Source organism: Pocillopora verrucosa, chromosome 13, assembly GCF_036669915.1.
Source record: "Pocillopora verrucosa isolate sample1 chromosome 13, ASM3666991v2, whole genome shotgun sequence".
In the NCBI taxonomy this organism is placed as follows: domain Eukaryota; kingdom Metazoa; phylum Cnidaria; class Anthozoa; order Scleractinia; family Pocilloporidae; genus Pocillopora; species Pocillopora verrucosa.
The window spans coordinates 4,753,122-4,773,553 of record NC_089324.1 but is presented as its reverse complement, the minus strand read 5'-3'; the positions used below and the strand labels follow the sequence as shown (position 1 = coordinate 4,773,553).

At 37.0% G+C, this 20,432-nt stretch overlaps 1 protein-coding gene across 2 annotated transcripts; it reads right to left on the bottom strand.

The window, feature by feature from the left end:
• Positions 1 to 881: 881 nt before the first annotated feature.
• LOC131776674 (islet cell autoantigen 1-like) lies at positions 882 to 10,664 on the bottom strand. 2 transcript variants are annotated; one of them, XM_066160315.1, is made up of 10 exons: positions 10,551 to 10,635; positions 9,425 to 9,500; positions 8,261 to 8,371; positions 6,776 to 7,004; positions 6,318 to 6,390; positions 5,225 to 5,348; positions 4,596 to 4,794; positions 3,336 to 3,924; positions 2,918 to 3,031; positions 882 to 2,449 (listed from the first exon to the last, which is right to left on the bottom strand). In XM_066160315.1, exons 3-10 carry the CDS (start codon positions 8,302 to 8,304, stop codon positions 1,857 to 1,859), a joined length of 1,965 nt encoding a protein of 654 aa, XP_066016412.1. In that variant the 5' UTR covers positions 8,305 to 8,371; positions 9,425 to 9,500; positions 10,551 to 10,635; the 3' UTR covers positions 882 to 1,856. The 2 variants fall into 2 exon arrangements, with proteins under 2 accessions (XP_066016412.1, XP_058948895.2); XM_059092912.2 differs by lacking the exon at positions 9,425 to 9,500 and having other exon boundaries at positions 10,551 to 10,664.
• Between the last annotated feature and the right edge of the window lie 9,768 nt (positions 10,665 to 20,432).

The following is a 20,432-nucleotide window of genomic DNA, read 5'->3' as shown; positions in this document are numbered from 1 at the left end:
ATTAAATAAATATGAATATATGAGAATCGTATATTGTGTGATTTTTATTTCACAGAAATACTGATTGCACTCTAAACTCCATTGTTATCTCAAATTTTAGTTAATAAAGAATCCAGACCCATCTGCTTTAGTATTTAGTTTGACTGAACTTTCTTTTGACAAAATGCTTTTCACTTCAATAAACCAAGAAGTAGTTAAACATGATATAACAAAAAGAAAATACTCTTTTTACAACTATCAGAAAATCATGAGAAAATAATTTTTTTTGGTTATAATCATTTCTGTAAATTGACTTTCAGGTCACCATCAACTTATTAATTTTGCAATCTAGTATGGGGTATTTTTAAGTTCCACACTGAACGTACTTATTGATAAAGTCAACAGTAATTAATTTCATGATTCTAAATCTTCACCATGCTAATAAAACTGAAAATAATTGATGAAGTACCTCCCTGTAACACTGCAGTCGCCATTCTCTCGATGTGCAAAGTAATGTAGTAATCAACTCGGACTTTCAGTATAATTTGACATGTCACAAACTTTCTTAAAAGTTTGTGTGCTCCTAAATCTTTTGACATTTTCCCAATCACAATTTTAAGTTTACGTTCTCGTATTCTTGACTCTCCCTTGACACTTTAACTCCTAAGATCTAGTTGTTAATTCCCCCCTCTAGCTGCTACACATTTCCTTGTAAATTAGTTATGAGAACTTGGTGTTTGATCAGATAGACCTGATAAGTCTGAGTATTCTCATTACCTGTTTGTTGGATAATGTATAGATATTATAGGGAGAAATTACATTTTAATCACTTCTGGGAGTTAAAGGGTGAAATTATTGCTTGCTCGCCAGATGGCTTGAAAACAATAACTTACAGTGCATACTCGAGTAAAACATGACTTTATTTTCAATAATGTCACAAGGCATGTAACCTAGTCTTAACCTTCCATAACTTTGCTCCTATTGTAATTTCATAGCCCTACTCTCCAACATGTTTTATGGTGTAAAGATTTCAAACAACAAGCAGTATTATCATACTGACATCCCTAAGACACGCATCTACACTGATAAATCAGGCAGTTGACATGAAGGTGAGGTCTACACAATGTTTACAACTTGCTCATGTTATTCAGAAAGAAAGAAAGAAAAAAGTACTGAAGCCCATCATTTGCTCCCTTACAGTGTATGTCTTCATACACAAAGAATGTAATTGTGACTGTAATATATACACCCAACAAACACTTAGAAAACTTAAATATACAATATTATAACGATTAAACAATAACTTAAAAGAGGCTTAAATTTGCCTTTTTTCTTCTCCTACTGTCCCTTATGGAAAATCCCAGCATGCTAGTATTTATTCACCAGCTATCAAAATCAAAAACAACTCTAGCAGTGGTCTATAATTTTGAAAGAACCTTTGACCATTTCTTTAGCAGACAATGACTTTGTGAAGAAAATGAGCAAAACTTTGAAAATATTTGGCCAATTTTAATTCAAAATTACAAGCCAAATTAGCAAAACATTTTATTTAGTCCTAAAAGAAGAATCAAGAATCTGTTATTTCAGGGTTTTAAGAGATATACACAGCTATTTTGTTTCTGCTTGCAAAATATTTGCACATATTCATTTTAAAACCATCTGTTGAGATGAAATGATCTTTCTTGTTGTTGTTGCTGTTTTTTTTTTTATCATTATTATTCATGGCAGTACATGTAACCAAAAAATTAACCCCACCCCAATTGATTTCAATCTGATTTCAACCTTCCATGACCTTGGTTTTGAAGTTCCAAGCTGGCTTTGTGTCAGCCATTATACAATCCACCATAAATAAATTCTGTGATTTCAATTACATGTACTTAACATTGTCTGTCTTCTTCACTCTTTTTGTTTTGTTTATCAATTGCATCAGGATTGGCTAGGGGATCCAAGTCAGAGAACAAACTGAACCAAGCAGACATGTCAGAACCTTTTTTCCCCTTTCCTTTCCCTTTGTCACTTGCTTTTCCTGCGAGTAATGAAGCCTGTTTTGCCTGTGAACCTTGATGACCCTCTTGACGCTTGCCTCCCTGCATCGGAGCTGACATCTTTGAAGCTGCACTTGCTGCATGCTGAGGAGGGGCGCCTGTTGGTACCTCACCAAATGGATCAAACCTAGCCATGCTGTTAAGGAGGTCAGAGGGCATCATAAAGTTGGAACCCCCTTGGGACCATGATTGATTGGGTTCCTGCAAAGACGGCTGAGCAGTCTCAACTGGCTCATCCCCGAACATATCCTTCCACGTTTTGCTGAAGCTATTCTCACTCTCGACACCCTGCATGGAGGAACCATTGGAGCCAAGAATTTCACTTAAGATATCAATATCTGACTTGTTTCCAGGTGCTCTGTCTTCCTTGGTAGGGGAACCAAACAGCAGATCATCAGCCGTCATTGATGATGCATTTTCACTTCCTGGACACAAAGAAAGAGAAAAATCTCACTATACTCATATTAAACATTTCACTCCCAAGATCTAATTAGTAATTCTCCTTACCATCTGCCATACAATTCTTATGATGTTAGTTCAGAGAATTTGGTATTGAATCAACTAACAATCCCATAATTAATATTCTTCTCTATTCTCATCACCTACCTGCTTGATATTGTATTGATATTGTAAGGAGAAATTCTGCCTTGGTCACTTGTGGGAGTGAAAGGGTTAAGAACAGATACTCTCTACATAGAAGTAATTATTTTGAAAATATGGTTCAGCCATAAGGAACATCTTTTTAAACAATCAAGAGCCTCTTGGTTGGGGATCATTTTGTTTATTCTTGCGAGCTTTATGTTTAATTTAGGTGTGATATTGTAATTACAAATAACATAAAGGTGCTAGTCACTCTTGGAGAGTTACAGGATAATAACTTATCAATCCCATACCAGGCACAGGAATTTGCTTTGCCTCTTCATAGCTGGGTGGCATAATCGAGCGATGACTTGTAAGTCCATTACTACTTGGATGATCCTCAAATGATGACAGAAGATCACTGGTCCCTAACAAACAAAAAGTACAAAGAAGAGGTGTTTGAGACTTGTTACAATTGAATCAGTTCATAGTTGGGACTCTCATCATTAAATTTTAAAAAGACAAATATCAGTAGCACAACAAGAAAATAAATAACTACACACACATCCCTTGGTAAGTATGTGCACTATAATTGGTCAATTTGGCAGGCTGTATTTCATTGCATGGCCTGCTAAGTTCAAAAGTGTGGTTGGAGTGAAACCTTCCCCCCCTGTTTGAACCCAGAGATCTACAGCCCACGCACTTGTAGCCATGTGACAGTGCACTACTAACCTGATTTGTGGTTTGATGGCATCAAAGCATCATCACCAAGCAAATCAATGAAAGGCGTTTCATATTTTTCATCCACATTACCATTGGACACTTCATCATCTCCCAATAAATCTGTTTCTAAGAGTGCTTCGTCATCATCATTATCAGCCTTTTTGTTCTCATCCTCAGCTGTCTTTTTCTCTTCTAGTGGTGAATGATCCAGAGAAATTAATTGATCATCATCATCTTCTTTTGAAGCTTCTTTCTTTTCTCCACAGGCAGTTGATTCTTTTTTGTCATCTTCAGATTCTTTGACAGGTTTGGTTTCCTTTCCTTCTTCTCCCTTCTCCTTGTCATCACCTTCCAGAGTCAGGGGATTAAGGCTTTTCAGCATTTGAAACTGATATGCCGGTAACCCCTTAAACTGTTCTGATACTTGTATCATAGTGCGAGAAGTGTTTTCCCAAAACTTAAGCAACGCTTGCTGGTATGCAGCAAGTGTGCTTGAAAGTAAGTTACATCTACTCGCAGACAGCAAGTCTATCTTTTGCATAACATCTACTTTCAGCTTTTCAAATTTCTTTTTACCCTTCCTGACTTGGCCTTGAACCTGAAAGAAAAAATTGTTTCAAAATTTAATTTCTCACTACAATACATGGAAATCAGCCCACATGTACTGCTTGGAGTCTTCTTTTCCCTCGACTATATGACAATTGCAGGTTCTGGTTGGTTTCCCAAAAAATTATGTTGTACACATCAACAAGTAATTACATGTAACTGCAGGGCTCCAAGTTTAATTTTTTCAAATTCAATTGTAAAATGATTGCCATGAAAAAATAAATTTTGTTTACCCTTTCCAGCTGATACAATTAATATAATTTCAGTCTACTGCTCAGTTGAGGAAAATCTCATTTGGACTAAGCTGAAATATTGGTATATTGGTATTAAAAACCTTCAATATTGAAAATAACATCTTGAATCACTTGATATTTTGTCAGCATTAAGTAGCATTAACTTCTTAATAAAGTGTATGATATAATTTATTGCACATAATACTGTTCAATGGAAAAGCCGCAGCTTATGATACAGGTGTAAAATTCTAGCATTTACTGCATGAAAAATTGCTGAAGGGCAAGCAGATTTGTTTATTTTCACCTTGAACTGCTATGCTATGTGGAAAGTCAAATTAAAGAATTACAATTTATTCAGGTTACTTGTATTTGAAGGCCTTTACCAGTCTCTGTTATGAGTAATAAGGTTTTCCAACATGCAACCACTGACCTCTCTAAACTTGTCTAATCTTTTGTATTCTTCAGGATCTAATTCTTTAGAAATGTTTGCCATCCACAAGAGCCCAGCTCTGTAGTCTGTTCTGGCCAGTTCCATTCGATTTACAGTCTGGAAAGTGTCAGAGATTGCACGGAAACGGAATGTCTCCACTTCTTGGTAAAGCCTCACAAGCGGGGTTCTAAGACTAAGCCTGTCCAAATTAAAAAGTTCATTAACCCTTTAACTCCCATAAGTGACCAAGACAGAATTTCTCCATATGATATCAAGACAACAACAAGCAGACAAGTGATGAGAATAATGAAAAATATCAGTTGGACAATTATTAGTTGATCCAATACCAACTTCTCAAAACTAACATCACAAGAACTGTATGGCAGACAGTAAGGAGAATGGCAAAAGAGATCTTGGGAGTGAAGGAGTTAATACATGCTGTAAGAGCATGTACATCAAATTTGTGCTATGAGAAAAATCCCTGAGTGCACTTGTATCAGAAATCTTAGGTACCCAGTTCTTAAAAGCTTTCACAGACACACAGTCATGTACAATTAATCAATTGTAACAAGATCAAAATCATTTATTTAGGACCCTTCTAATAAACTGAATAATTGAAAGTAGTATACCGTTGCTGTGCAGAGTAACTCTGAGCCTTGCCAACAGCAATCATCATTTTTCCAGCTTTTGATTTATCCTGGGAACCCTGCTCTCGCAGAAAGCGTCCCATTTCATTTTCATCTTGAGACAAAGCTGAAGTTAGTGGAAATAAAAAAAAGAAGCTCACAGTCATGTAAACATCATCTTTCTGAGCCCCCATTTATCTTCTCTTGTACAGTACCTTACATTAAAAGAAATTAGTTGGAGGTTTGTAATTTTCGGAAGTGATTTACACTTACATTATCCACAATTAGTGACAAAATTGTTGACACATAACCATCAAGAAGACATTACTGAGAAGACAGTATTTTGGAATAGCACACCAATTTTATTACACTTTTGCTTTTACCATCTCTCCAAACTCATTTTGCTTTCTGTGACTATAAAACACTGAATGGGGAAGGGCATATATTTCAGCAAAATGACTTTTATCTTCATTTATTATCCAACTGCACTAAGTAAGGTGCAAATGACAACCATATTGAGTACAAAAGTCTCTCAATATTGTGCAGTTATTTGGAAAGTTGGTTATTTTGTACCATAATTTAACATAGGTGTTGCGCAAGATCTGTCACAACCTGCTTCTCTATCTGCTTCACTTTTCCCAACTTATAAGAAATGCATATAGAATAAAGCAGTATGAATAACAAATAAAGTATTACACATTTTGGTGTGTAGTATTTCAGAGTGCTTTTATTACTCACTATACAGCACAACTTGTAAAAATACCCAGCAATACTACACACCAAAAGGTCCTGTAAGAAATACATTCTTGAATAACACTCTAATTTTATAACTGCACCCTTAATTTTACACCTTTCCCCTTGTATGTCACATTTATTTTTCCATAATTCTAGAATATTGCAGGAGGAAGAGGGTATTTTAAGTGAATTGCAGTTCATTTGAGTTTTTTGGACCAATCACATAGCAAAATAACACCTTGGATTATTTTCAACAATGAATTGAAAATTGCTCAAAGAACATGTATAACATATGTTATAGTACATTTAGGAAGTCACATGGACATCTAATTCTACATGTAAATGACAACCACATTCTTACCAAATATCCTATTTTGATAGACTTCTACTGCCTTCAGTATGTCTATGCATGTCTTCTGAATATGCCGAAATGCCTATAACAATGAAGCATAACCATTAACTGTTTGCAAGTGAAAGAAACTGCATATCAATCTTTAACAGTTGAATATTGAAAAAAAAAGCATCCATGGACAATCATGTATAAGTTTAATTAAAGTAGAGTTTAAACTTAATTCAGATTTTGCTGATCTCTATCAAATAAATCAAAATGGCTTAGAACAGACAAAGTAAGACAGCAATTTCACTTGACATATATGGCAAATTTCACCAGTTTGCAGCTCCGACATGAATTGAAAACCCTCAAGATAAAAAAAACCATGTGGAACTGTTTTCACAGAATGGCCAAATGCTATAAGATTATGACAACGTTGCTTCTAACTTGAGTCTCCCAGCAGACATGACAAGAATCTTTCTCTTTACCTCCAGCCGTGCATCAACCTCAGCATCCCCAGCCACAACATAACAATCCTGCTCCTTTCCCAGTTTTTGTATCATGGTTTGTTTGGTGTGCCAATATTTCTGTTCCACCTTTCCTTTGAGCCCACCAGCTGGAGGGCGATAAGGGTTGTATCCATAGTTATAGCCATAATTTCCTTCGTAGCCTTCCTCATCATCATGATACGGCTGGTATGACCTGTGACGATCATCGCTAAAGTAGTAAAAGTAATAATTTAACATTCTGAACTCTTAGCCCTTGGAACTGCATAACTTAGTGTAAATATTATAAAAAATACTGTTCTTCATTATGGTTTTATAAATAAATGAACGTTAAATTGTTTGCCTCATAATGTAAGGGCCAGGCTAATCAATTGGGTGTTGCTTACAACTGCTACACTATATATTGCTAGTCTTCGTCAAACTATGAGGTTGAAAGTTTACATGTTGCCAATTATAGAACCTTAGTTTGTTGTTACTGGTGTATTATAGCATGTGGTCATTGATGCATTTCAGTCCTCACTATTATTCCAATTGGAGTTTTTATGTTAAGCCCCATTTAATATTACAACCACTATGCTTTGTGTATCCTAGGTTAATAAGAGACTAATAGATTAACCTTTTAACTCCCAAGATCTGATTGTTAATTCTCCCCTCTAGCTGCTACACATTTCCTTGTAAATTGGTCACAGGAATTTGGTGTTCGATTGAGGTAATATCTTGTACCTAATGAGTTTGAGAATTCTCACTACCTGTTTGCTAGATAATGTATGGATATTATAGGGAGAAGTTTCATGTTAATCACTTCTGGGATTTTAAGGGTTAAAACCTACACTTGATCAGTAAAAATTGTCTTTATATTACAACAAGTAAATATTGAACCACATGTACAGCGGATGAAATATAACAATTTATAATTTTTATTTTTTTAAGAGGGCAGGATAGTGAATCCTGTAATCTGCAATCAACTTCAAATGCCTGATTTATGAGAAGACAAAACAAATCCCGTTAAATTTGTTCCTCAGCCACTGTAGGAGTTCTGAAGCAAAGTCTTCTTTTTCACTCCAAGATCTCAAAAGTAATTCTCTTTGCTGTCTGTTATACAATTCTTATGATGTTAGTTTGGAGAATTTGGTAATAATCCCCTAATTGATATTTTTGCTATTCTCATCCCTTGTCTGCTGGACTTTGTAACAAAAATTGTGAGGAGAACTTCTATCTTGGTCACTCATGGCAGTTCTAGGGTTAAGAATAATTGTTGATATTTTCTGAGAGAAGACAAACACAAAAAAGTTGTATATATTAAAGAGGCTTTGTTCTAATCTGACTAATCACGCCTAGTATACTAATCAAGTGCATTATGATAGAGATACTTTGGTTGATTTGTTTGTACTACGTATAATATCAATGTTCATCACTTAGAGGAGAATTTGAAGTTATAATAATAGATACAATGATGACAGCACTTACCTTTCATCAGGGTCTTGTGACACCTTCTGATAAGAACTGTTCATGATGGTGGAGAAGCTTTCACTCAGTTCCCAATTTAACAAAGGCTAATATATCTCCCTTTCTGTGAATCTATACAAATAAAATTTTAAAAAAAAACATGGAATTTGCTGTATTAATTTGGTGTCAAGTAACACATATTCCCCCATATTCATATATATTCCCCCCCTTAAATTAGCCAATCAATACCTTGAACCGTCTCACACTGTTAAATACTTAGGATTAGTTATTGATTCCTTTCTGTCATGGCATGACCATATTGATTATATTAGCAGTAAAATTAGCAAAAGTCTAAACATAATCGCAAAACTGAAATGACATAGTAACAGTTCAATCTCATGTAAGTGTATACTAGGCACTTGTACATCCTCATTTAACATACAGCTGTATATTATAGGGTAATAATTACGAAGCTCCATTGTCTCAGTTGGTAAAGCTACAAAACAAAGCTATAAGAATCATCAACACTGTACCAACTCCTGACCATGTTACTCCCCATTTAGTAGGCCTTGGCCTAATTAGACTTCCTGACATAATTAAATTGAGTATGTGTCAACTATTCTACAATCATATTGTAGACAAAAATATTCTAATTTTGCACTTTCTTTTGTATCTGAGATCCATGATTGTATGCCACTAGAAATACATCTCTGTAACACCTGAACCCTAACCCCTTCAGAATAAATATATAAAGAAATTCTTTCCAACAGTTATAAGGTGCTACAATTGGAATGATATTCCTATATCTATACAGGAGGAGCCCACTAAAAAACTTTTTAAAAGAGCACTTTTCTCAGTACTGATTAATGTCTTCCTCTGACTATGTTTTATTTACATATTTGTTGTTTATGGTGCGATTCCTATTCCCTCTCTTACATTTGTATCTTATATTTGTATCTCATATCTTATTGTATCAAGTCTTTTTACTGTATGGAAAAATTTAATTTAAGGTAAAGGGCATCTAATTAGCTTGCTATATTATGCCCTTCTCCATCCTCTTATCTTACTTGTAATTATTCATTAGACTCTAATCAGTTGAAATGGAGGAAAAAAATAAATACCAAAAAGAAAAATACCAAATACCATTCATGCTGATGCAGCACCACAGTTTCTATACAAACTTACCCCCTTTATTCATATGTTTCCCATACAGTTTATCAGGGCTCTTCCCCAACATGTATTATCATAATGAACCCTTTTGCTAAAATCCAAAAATAAAAGGAATCACACCAAAACCAGTGCATTAAAACAAATCAGTTGAGTGAATATCATACAGGAGAGGTTATAATTTGTAAAAAAAAATTTTTTTTTTCATAACGTTGTCATTGGTTTCCTTTGACTCCAATTAAAATGTAATTGCTGAATATGCTTCAAGAAAATGTTACTTTCCCTCTTTCAAATGTTTAGGCTTGAGATGAAACCCACAGACAAATCTAACATTGGAGAAAATTAACAAGTCAAAACCTTTCCTAGACAAAAGGTTTCTGTTGCTCTTTCCAATAAAACTGGACAATAACTGTAAACGTTTTTCTTTCAAAATTCAATTATTATATTTTCTCAAGACGAAGAAACTTTTCAAGGGTAGAGAGAAATAACCCTTTCTTTCAAGAAATTACATGTATATACCTCAACAGCCAAAGAAAAGTCGATTTAGCTTATGATTCAAGCTCGTGGACCAAAGTCACGCGGAACGTGGTTTAAATCAAAAGATATAAAATATTTAGATGTACGTGTTTCTTTATAAACCTTAGCCGCTCGCTGATCGCTTTATATACAAAGTTCTTTAGGTGCTTATTTTCACTGGATTCAAATCAAAACATAACGCAAGAACAACCGTTGTTCGAGATGTGTTACAAATATTTCTGCTTGGTCACTTTCTTTCCTTACATACAAATGAGTAAAATTAAAATTGATTCAAGTTTTCATGATCAGATCCGTAGTAATCTGAACGTATCCGCGTTGACCTCAAACAGATTTATTCCTGGCAGCCTACGATTTAAGGCCAAAATAGTAAATTGTCTGTAATCAGAAAATGCTGGAATCTGGGATTCGTACCTTTTGAAAATAAAACTGATGATCTAATAAGGAACGAAAATTTACATACAACATTCGTATACGAAACAGGTGAGCACTGTGACACGACATCAACATTGCCAGAAAAGTAAAGAGACGGGAGAATTTTTAGCTGTAGACAGCCAAACCGTGACCTTCGAAAGCTATATGTGAAATAACCGTGAGATGTGTTACTTACCTCGTGACAAGTCATGAGAGGAAACCTTCACGAATTATTTTCATATACAAAAATCGAGACGATCTTCAATTCATCACTAAACAATAACGAACAAATATGGCCGCCAAATGCGTACGCATCGAGAAATGCACTTTTTGTTCGTGTGGCATGATGGGAGTGGATCGTGGCAACCCAATGAACCGTCGGGAGACTGGAGCTTAGCTTACACCGATTAAGGGAAGGAATGGGCATGGAACACACATCTTTTTTGACGTGAAAATCAGAGAGGGTGGAGGAGTGTTAATAGGGATAATGCCCTTACTTGGGGTTGGGGGATCGGGTGGGGAAGGGAGGAATCAAAACGATTTTGCAATCAAACAAAATAATCTCTTTTCCCGAGCTAAGGGGCTCACTGCGCCGCAGCTTGTCTCAGTTTTATAACACAGATAAAGCGACCAGGGGAGAATACTCGGTTCGTCGCAGGTGGTTAATCCCGTGTGATTCAACAGTTACTACAAACTTTCAGGTCTTAAATCTCATTCGTCTCTCATAGCGCTTGTATATCCAATTCAAACGTCTTCTACGGAGACTGGCGATACTCATTCCCACTCCTTAGCTGACACCATGAGAGGGAAGCATCTCGCCCAACAGAGCTAAAGAAAGTCTGTGCATGTCTTCAATTCGCTTGTGAATCCATAGCAACAGTAATCTCGTTACCTAAATCCTACCGTGAAACTGAAATGTAAGTTCCTTACAACCGCTTGGCCGTGGAAGCTGTGGGTACGAGATAAAAAAGGGAATGTCCTATGCCTTTCAACCGCCTTTTTGCAAACTTAAACAGACAACAAATTAATCATAACAAGTCAACAAAAAATAACTTTATTTCCCTTAGAGACCGGTCATTATGAAAATTTGCTCCTAAGAGAAGGAATAGTAAATCTAGAAATGGATAACTCGCTAAGATGGCCTCGTTTCAACTAAGAGGTCAGACATCAAGCGATGCACTGTGAAAGTAAGGTGAGGTGTTTCTATTGAGAATTTGACGATATTTTTTTTTCTTCCTAAGGGCGGTCGTAAATATTCCCGTACAAACTCTTATATTTTCGCCATGATTCTTATTTTGCAAAATGATAATCTCACAGCTGGAGCTTGGGCTGCCTGTGATTTGATTCCATTTCAGTCCCGGCAGCATTTATTATCAGCTGATACGAACTCGGTTTACTCGATCTCCCAGTGAACTCGAATTTCCCTTTTTTCAAATTTATAATGGTAATTGAACTGAGTGGAGTGCAGTTTGGGCTGAAATCCCAAATATGAGTTCAGACCGAAATTGCATGACACGAGGTTCAATTACCACTTTATTATATCCATTTCGAAATCGCCTAAATACAAGACTTGGTCAGTTCAAATATTTTATTGATGCATTACTAAGCCAGTTTGAAATTAAATTCATCCATTTTTTTGGGGGGGGGGGGGAGGGGAAATATAAGAGTTTTGGAAACAAAAGTTGCAAAATTGCCACATGATACTCTTTCTCTTTCATACTCCTGCAATTTAATTGATTACTTTAAACAAGCTCTGAAATCTGATTGGTCGTTTTGTTTTAAGTGTAGCCTCCTCATTGGCTGGGAAAAAGATGTGATTTAAAGCAAAAAATTGCGATTCGTGAATATTTTTTCATAGAATCTCAAGATACTTCCAAAAGCAGATCTTCAAGAATATACGGCACATGAGAAGCAACACAGCTAAGTGATAAACTAAACATAACCAAGATGAACAGAACATGAAACTATTTCTTTGAACTTTCATAGAGTTTGAGCTCAAGTCATGGTGAACAATCTTGTTTAAATCTTTCAAAAAAAAACTCAACCCAATGATATTGCGAAATACTTTAAATTTAGACTTGTTTGGGATAGGAATTGAACTTTAATTCAAGGAATGTGAGTTTTTTGGCCTGTGCGTTATGAGAAAAGGAGCGGGAAAAACACGTTTTAACTAAAAAATGACACAAAAAGTTAAATGCGAACCTTTCATATCCCGATAAATCTCGACTTTAATGGACGAGGCTCTCGCGAAGGCCACAAACCATTACATTTATCAAATGAGCTAAAAAGTTCTGGTTTATTTCATTCTTTGTGCACGGCCCTCTAATTGTCAGACTGATAATGACTGAGGTTAGTATCATTATCCCGAGCCACTTCATGCGCCAAACGGCTGATGAACTCTTTAGTTCCCATCAGAGCTTTCCCAGTGATTTCTTAAGCCATCCATGGCTTCTTTTCTTTTATTTCATCCTTTTTAAGCCGTTGTTTTGGTAAACGATGCTTCAACAAACCTCTTTTTGAAGACCTCTATAAATACGTATTTAACACAGATCTCATTTCTTGTGGATAATCAAAAAGACAAAAATTAATTGAGGTTCTCTCAACCTGGCAAACGAGCATGTTGTGAGACTAATAAATTCCTTTGATGTTTGCTTTTAAACCAGACTATGTAATTGTCATACTTTGTTAAGAAGCCTAACCGTGTGTAGTTGTAAACAAAATAAAATATGTGTATATAAGCCTTTTATGTTAGTAAGTTTTGAATGACAATTGGATGTGAATCGTAACTAGATTATTCGTTCTCGATTTCTATGCATGACAGCTGATTTTGGCTTTTCACCTTTTTTAAAAGTAAGGTAAATCTTAAAATTTACAGAGTTAATGGTTTAGAGCTAATTTTTTTGCATAAATAATAGAGCCTCTAAAATTGTATAAATGTTTTGTATATTTAATAGCGGAGCTCGAAGCGTGTGTGTAGCTCCATACAGAAAGAAAAATTGAAAATTAGCAATCAACCTTGGAAAGTTTGGCAGCACACGACTGCATGAACAAGATTGTTAATTTTAGCATGCGCACTACACCACTTTGCTCATGTCCATCGACGTTTCAGCACAGCGCGTGCGCAAGACTTGCATGAATCTTAGGAGCACTCTGCTTCGTTAAGTATGGGTGCTCAGCTGCATTGCAGGCGTATCCACGTCACCGCGTGCTGAAGCACAACGCATGCGTAATGCGCAGAGCAGAAAAGTCTCTGGGTTCGAGGTTTTTTTTGCGCAAATCACCCTTCTGGGATCTGCACTTTAGGGTAGGGCACTTCTGAAAAGATGGTGCATAGAGTACCAATTTCCATCGAAAGTGACAAAAGCACCTTTTTGGTCAAAAGCAATGTAGAAAGAAGAGAGCTGGTGTGGAAAACATTCATTCGGAAAACTTTTAGACTAAAAGAAAGATTCATGGGCAAAGTTTGAAAGAAATCGCTGTTCTGAACCGAAATGCTCCGGACAACGTCAAGCTAGAGAGACTGCGTCCAGGAACCTTACAATATCTTACTGGGCAGTGTGGGAGCGCATTAAAATTGCCCAGTCCCAAATTTTCTGCAGCAAACAGTATATGACAGCCTGTCAGTGTTGTTTTAGAAACTAACAAATTGATCTCACTCGACAAATCAACAGTGCCAGAAGTTTCTTAACTGACGGTATTTTTCAGCGATCATAAAACACCTAAAACTAAACTAAGTAATTCAAATGGCGCGTCTCAATCCCTTTTTTTATATTTTTCTGCGAATTTTAATTTACCGTTCGAAACACAGAAGAAGAGTTGTGGGCTTGTGTTATAGTAAAAAGAGATACAAAAATGAGAAAGCAAAGGAAGCCCAGGCATTGAAGAGTTGCTTTTGGTCAGCCTCGTTTCCATGTGGGGGGGGGGGGGAAGGGGCTCAAATGGCTGTGAGCTTTCATTTCCCACGCAAAGTAAATTTCAATCTTAACATATCCATTTCGTAATTAGAACTCCAAACCAAGCCAAAAAACAAATTTTGAGCCAAAATCAGTAAACCTGCCTTTCCGACCTGGTTTGACATTTCCCTTCCGCCTTCATTACTTTTATCAATGGCCGAAATAACATGCTAACCACGTAAGCTACATTGACGAAACTTCTTTGATGCACTAACAAGGATAAAAAAAAACTAAAAGTACGAGGTAAATTTCTGCTGAGCGACCCTTGGATAGCAATCAATTACGGATTAGATTAGGCGCCAAAACGTCGCCGTTATCCAACTGATCACTGACACGAAAACTTCTCCTTTCTTAGATTTGCGTGGTAGTGAGAGTAAACTGAGGCAATTTCCGGCTTTTATTTGCGAAGCTAAGAGCCGTAAAAGGCCACGGAACACAGGCAGATGTTCGTTGTTGTTTTTCTCTCGCGCAAAAAATAATAAAGCGTATCGACAACCTGAAACAACCTAAGCATTTCAGACCAGAAACAGCAGATCTGAAAATAGCACAAAGCTGTTCTTTATTTATAAATCACTGAGGGTAAAGAGAAAATTACCGGAAGGACATGAAAGTAACCTCGATTTAACGGAAGTTTCGAGTTATCGGAGTTTCTTTACCAGAAGTCAACTGATTCGATGCTCTGTTGGGGAGGAAACAAAACGGCCGACACTTAATCCCAAGTTAGATATTTTCGGGAATGCGATAGAAATAGCTTGTTATCTGTATTATAACGATAACTGGAACCGATTTCTTGTTTTCGTTTCGTTTATTGATAAAATCGCCGTCACTATTTTGAAAACCAAAGATCTCCTTTCAGTATGATTGACACTTGATTCCAAAAAATGATTTGAACCGCGAACGTGTTGCAGTTTAACCAGTTTTAATTCTGCGAATTACGATCCGCCACGGAAGTAAGTTTTGATTGCTTTGATCATGCTAGCTAATCTATAGTATGGCTTCTTAGTCACATAAGACTACATCTGTATTAATTGAATTGAATCTTTATTAAGTCATAAGATAAATAATCACATATCCTATGTTACAACATTAAAAGAAGGCATATATATAAATTACAGAGAAAATCAAGATAAAAATTATAAGACTAGATTATGTTTAAAAATTAAGCGATTAACAAACGTGTTTTTGAACCTATCAGTGTTTATTTTAGGATGGTGACTTGTCTCTTTCCTCAGATTGTACTTGGTTAATTTCTTTTTTGGCATTATAGCTCTTAAAGGGTGTATTGTATTATTAAAAACATTCTTGAAGATACGCGTGTCCTGTTGAACTAACAATTCATAAACATTAATGTGATCGGATGTATACTTGCGCTTATAACATCGATCTAAGAAACATTGGATTGTTGTTAATTCGGAATTTACAGCGCCAAATACGGACAGCCCGTATAATATATTTGGTAGAACCAGATTTAGAAACAGATGGTCTATTTCGGCCTGATTGTACCCTTCTTTCCTTAAAGATCTTAAAATGAACAGGCACTTGTTTACTTTAATTAGTTTTTCCCGAATATGTGTTATGAACCTACTGTCTTCCTGAAATGTTACCCCTAAAATAGTAAGCTCTTTTGTCTGTGGTATTCCAGACACCATCGGAAACTCTATTGTACAACCTTTCTTGCGGAAAATGATTTCCTTGCACTTAGATGGATTGCTACACATACCATTACTTCTAGACCACTGGGAAAACTGATTAGTCAGTGCGATAGAATTGTCATTATCACCTATCACAGGCGAGATAATGGTTGTATCATCTGCATATTTTACCAGCACGCTCTTATTGTCCAAGTGTATCTCTAAATCACTGAGAAAGACATTGAACAAGTGCGGCCCGCTGACACTTCCTTGGGTGGTACCTTTGTTGACACTTTTCCATTTTCCAATAAACCCATTTCTAATGACTCTCTGCTGCCTGTCTTCCAAAAAGCTTAGATACCAGTTAACTATAAAAGGATTTAGGGGGAGTTGCTTCAATTTGTGTGAGAGGAGATCGTGTTTCACACTATCAAAAGCCTTGCTGAAATCCATAGCGAATAGGCGTACCGCTTTGCACTCTGGGATATCAAGATATTGATTGACAGTATGTTGGATAGTCAGTAGAGCATTGGTACAGCTCCCTCCCTCTATGTATGCAAACTGTGAGATCCCAGAATGTTCATCGAAGGTCTCCCTTGCGTGTGTTCCTAAGACAGCTTTCTCAAAGCACCTTGCGATGACAGGTGTCACATTTATTCCGCGGAAGTCTGATATTCCCTTAGGTATATCAACCTTCGGCAAGGGGTACAGGTCTGACTTTTTCCAAGAGACAGGCCAGGCGTGTGTTCTAAGAGACAGATTCCAAATCCAGGTGATCACTGGAACGAATAGCTCGGCGTGGTCTTTCCATATAGTATACGGGATGCCATCTGGTCCGGTTGCTGTTTTCTTTATACGCATAAGAGAATTCAGGACTTGTCGCTCTGAGATTTCTGGGACTTCCTGATCTTCACTAATCTCCAGAGGTGTTGGCTTTCTGTAGGCGTGGTCAGTACATAGGTCACCAAAGTAGTCATTTAACGCGTTGAGTTCGTAGTGGCCAAGAGATAGAGAAATCACCGGCTTGCGGCGCTGAGATGTTTTATCCACTTTTTTCCACCAATCCCGAGTTCCAATAGAGGCGATAAAGTCCCTTCTGTTTCTGAAAATGACTTCAGAGATCCTTTTATTCATAACTTTAAGACGGTCTAGATTACTGAGTGATATGCGTGATTTGGCTCGTATCATCGATCGAACGAGCGGAGTCATCCAGCCCGGGTCTCTTGAAGACATGCGCACTGTTTTCAGAGGCATGCAGCTATCCAGGTGCCCTAGGATGGTATTTTCGAGCCTACCAACCACTTCATCGACATCAGTTTCCTGTATCATATCATCCCAGTTTTCCTTCGCCAACGCGATATACAGATCACGCTTTCTATGAGCCCTTTGGTCACGCACGTATACTTTACGGCGGATAGGTGGAAGCTTTATACCGGGTGGTAAAATAACTCCCATGTGATCCGTCTTGGAGAGCATGTGAAAGGGATAGCACTTTGAAAAGAGATCCGTGCGGTTCGTGAAACAGTTGTCCAAACAAGAATTCCCTCTGGTGGGGAAATTAACCAGAGCATTCCAACCAGACATTTCTTCGAAGCGTTTGATATCCAGTTTGTTGACATCGCCACCGCACAACACAACTGTTTGTGGATGTTTGTCTAGTATATTATCCACGGTATTTACAAGATGATTCATTAGATCGATCTCTGCATAATTAAATTTTGGGGGATGATAAACTCCACATATTACAAATCGATGTCCCTTGGGAAGTCGCAGAGTTATACAAATTAATTCATAAAGACTAGAGCGGTAAACATCCTCTACTGCAAGATTGTTCCTGATGTATATAGCAATCCCACCCTTATTGCGCATATCTCTGCCATTCCAATTTCTGTCTCTACGAAAGATGGAATAGTTCTCAATATTTACAATCGCATCCGGTTGTGCCGGTTTGAGGTGTGTTTCCGATACGACACAAACATCAATATCTTTAGATCGCAAGTCAGCCTCAAGTCCAACCGCCGCACGCACTTTGTTCTTAGTTTTTGCGAGACTGCAAATATTGATGAACATACACTTGGGAACGGCAAACTCCGAGCAATCGGTAGATGATTTAGTAGGCTCTCGAGGAATAGCTGTAAGATATCTGTATGAATCAACCGTCTTTATAACATAGCTAGTAAATTTGTCTAATCAAATTTAATTGCGCGAGCGTGCTTCGTATTCCTATTGTGCACGCTCATGGCGTCAGCAAACACATCCCTCAAGAAACAAAAATTTCCACCGGGTTGAAAATGTTATAAAGTAATTGGTTCATACGTCAGCTGTACGTTCATCGAGATATGAAGCACTTAGGAAGTTTGGAGAGCACTCAAGAAGCTAGAGTTGCTCTCGCCTACGCCTCGAGCAACTCTTACGCATCTTACGTGCTCTCCAAACTTCCGGCGTGCTTCATATCTCGATGAACGCACGCTCACCTATGAACCAATTGTTGATTCGACTCTTCGATCGAATAATCAAGCTGTACAATTGCGATTAAAATCAAAGTCTGAACAAAGAGGATTCAAATTTATTATACGATTTGTAGTGGTCGTCCGAACTTACCTGTTCCCTAAGTGATAGTCAGAATTAAGTTCTGCGTTCTTGGCCAAGAAACAACAGATCTGAAATTATCACAACACCGTGCTTTTAATTTTTTATAAATCACAGAGGAGAGGGTTGTAACTGAAAAATGACCTGAAGGGTCCGGAAGTTATTCGATCTGACGAAATTTTTAGGTTATCAGTGTTTCAAACTAGATCTCAACGGAATCGATGCTATTTTCGGTATAATAACATACATGGAAAAATTACTTAGTTCTGATTGGTTAAGATAAATGCAGTTTTCAGGTAATTCAGTGCAGAAGAGAGTTAATTCAGTGCAGAAGAGGGTTAATTCAGTGCAAAGAAAGAAACAAATCAGACTTTCTGATTGGTCAATAATCAAAGAAACTCACAGATAGCCAATCAAATGCGAGCCTTTGATGTCGCAACAAAATTTGAATATTTGCGAGCGAAACAATGGCCGGTGTTTTAAGTTGGCTTTCTTTCGTCACCGCAGCTGAAAAACAGCTTAAATAACGAAAACACTGTAAAAAGCACTGCTTTTTGGTTGTCAGTTTGGAAAAAGTGGTCTTTAGAGAAGGGAATTGCCGAGGAAATCGAAAATTACGAGCCGACTCAGCTTAACACTTTACTCGAGCGATCACACGCCGAAATTAAAAACAAACATGGTTAAACCTCGGAAACGACGATTCCATTTCATCGAAAGTGATTCGGACACAGACTGAACAATTCCTTGAACTGTTTAGCCGGACTTTGACCTTTTTTGCTCCTTAAAGATGTGAAGATATCATTACACAATTTATTATTGTTTTGATCGTACGCGGTTGTTTTGACCGAACCCAAGGTTTGAAAAAATTATTTTTGCACTTGACGCGCGCGCTTTGCTTATGTTTAATTATGATAAGCCATCTCGTATTTTTCCATGTATATTATCAACACGTAATCACATGATTTTTCTCGTGCAATTTGGAATAAACAAGCACTTGTTAATTTTTTCAAAGACCACAAATTGCACTCGCCCTACGGGCTCGTGCAATTTTGTTAGTCTTTAAAAAATTTACTCGTGCTTATTTATTCCATGCACTCGAAATCATGTGATTACCAATACAAACAAAATATCCGACACTTACATTCCAACTTAATATTTTCGAAGATATCGATGAGATAGAAATACCTGTCTTCGGTTATTAGAAGACTGGAAAGCGTTATCCTCCAGATAACTCTCTGTCTACTGGATAGCGTTATTCAGCCTACGAACAACCAGGCCCTGGATTTCAGCCAATCATCTGTTTTATTGCGGTAACAATTGGATGTATTTTTACATATTAGGGACACTACACGGTAATTCTAATAAACTTGCCCTAGAGAAAAATTCTCGCAATACTAATCACCATACAGTAAACTATCAAAAAGTTGTTTTCGTCAAGAAATGGTTATACAACCGTAAAAGTCGTCAAATTTTCTAATTTTCTTTTCTTCACTACAAAGTATCCTCGGAGAGTTTTCTAACGTGTAGTTGCGACTGTGAGAGGGTCCTAGAGAGATTAATTTAGAGACTTGAACTTCTAATATTTCTGGTTTCCAAACATTCGTCGCTGAGACGAATTTCTACTGACCTGTCTTACTTCGTTGTTATGCTCTTGCCTTTGAGCTAAAAGATCGTGGAAACGCTAAGGAAAAGTATGGAAGTTCTTCGCTCATTTGAAGCCTGTGAGAAAGTGTGCAGTGATGGAAACTCGTAGGTTAACTCGACGGAAGTGAGCTTCACACTCAAAGCAATCGTTCGGCGATATCGCTCGAGCGTAAGGTCGGCAAGCTGACATTACTGGATAATGGCCAACTTTGTTCCTATTTTTCTCCCTTTTTTCATCACTAAAGAATTCAATCGAATTAG

Coding starts and splice junctions, on each gene's coding strand:
- LOC131776674 (XM_059092912.2), bottom strand. CDS start 8,304: ATGAACAGTTCTTATCAGAAGGTGTCACAAGACCCTGATGAAAG. Junction 4,795..5,224: donor AGTTACTCTGCACAGCAACG/GTATACTACTTT, acceptor TAATTTGGACAG/GCTTAGTCTTAGAACCCCGC. Junction 3,925..4,595: donor GATTAGACAAGTTTAGAGAG/GTCAGTGGTTGC, acceptor TTTTTCTTTCAG/GTTCAAGGCCAAGTCAGGAA.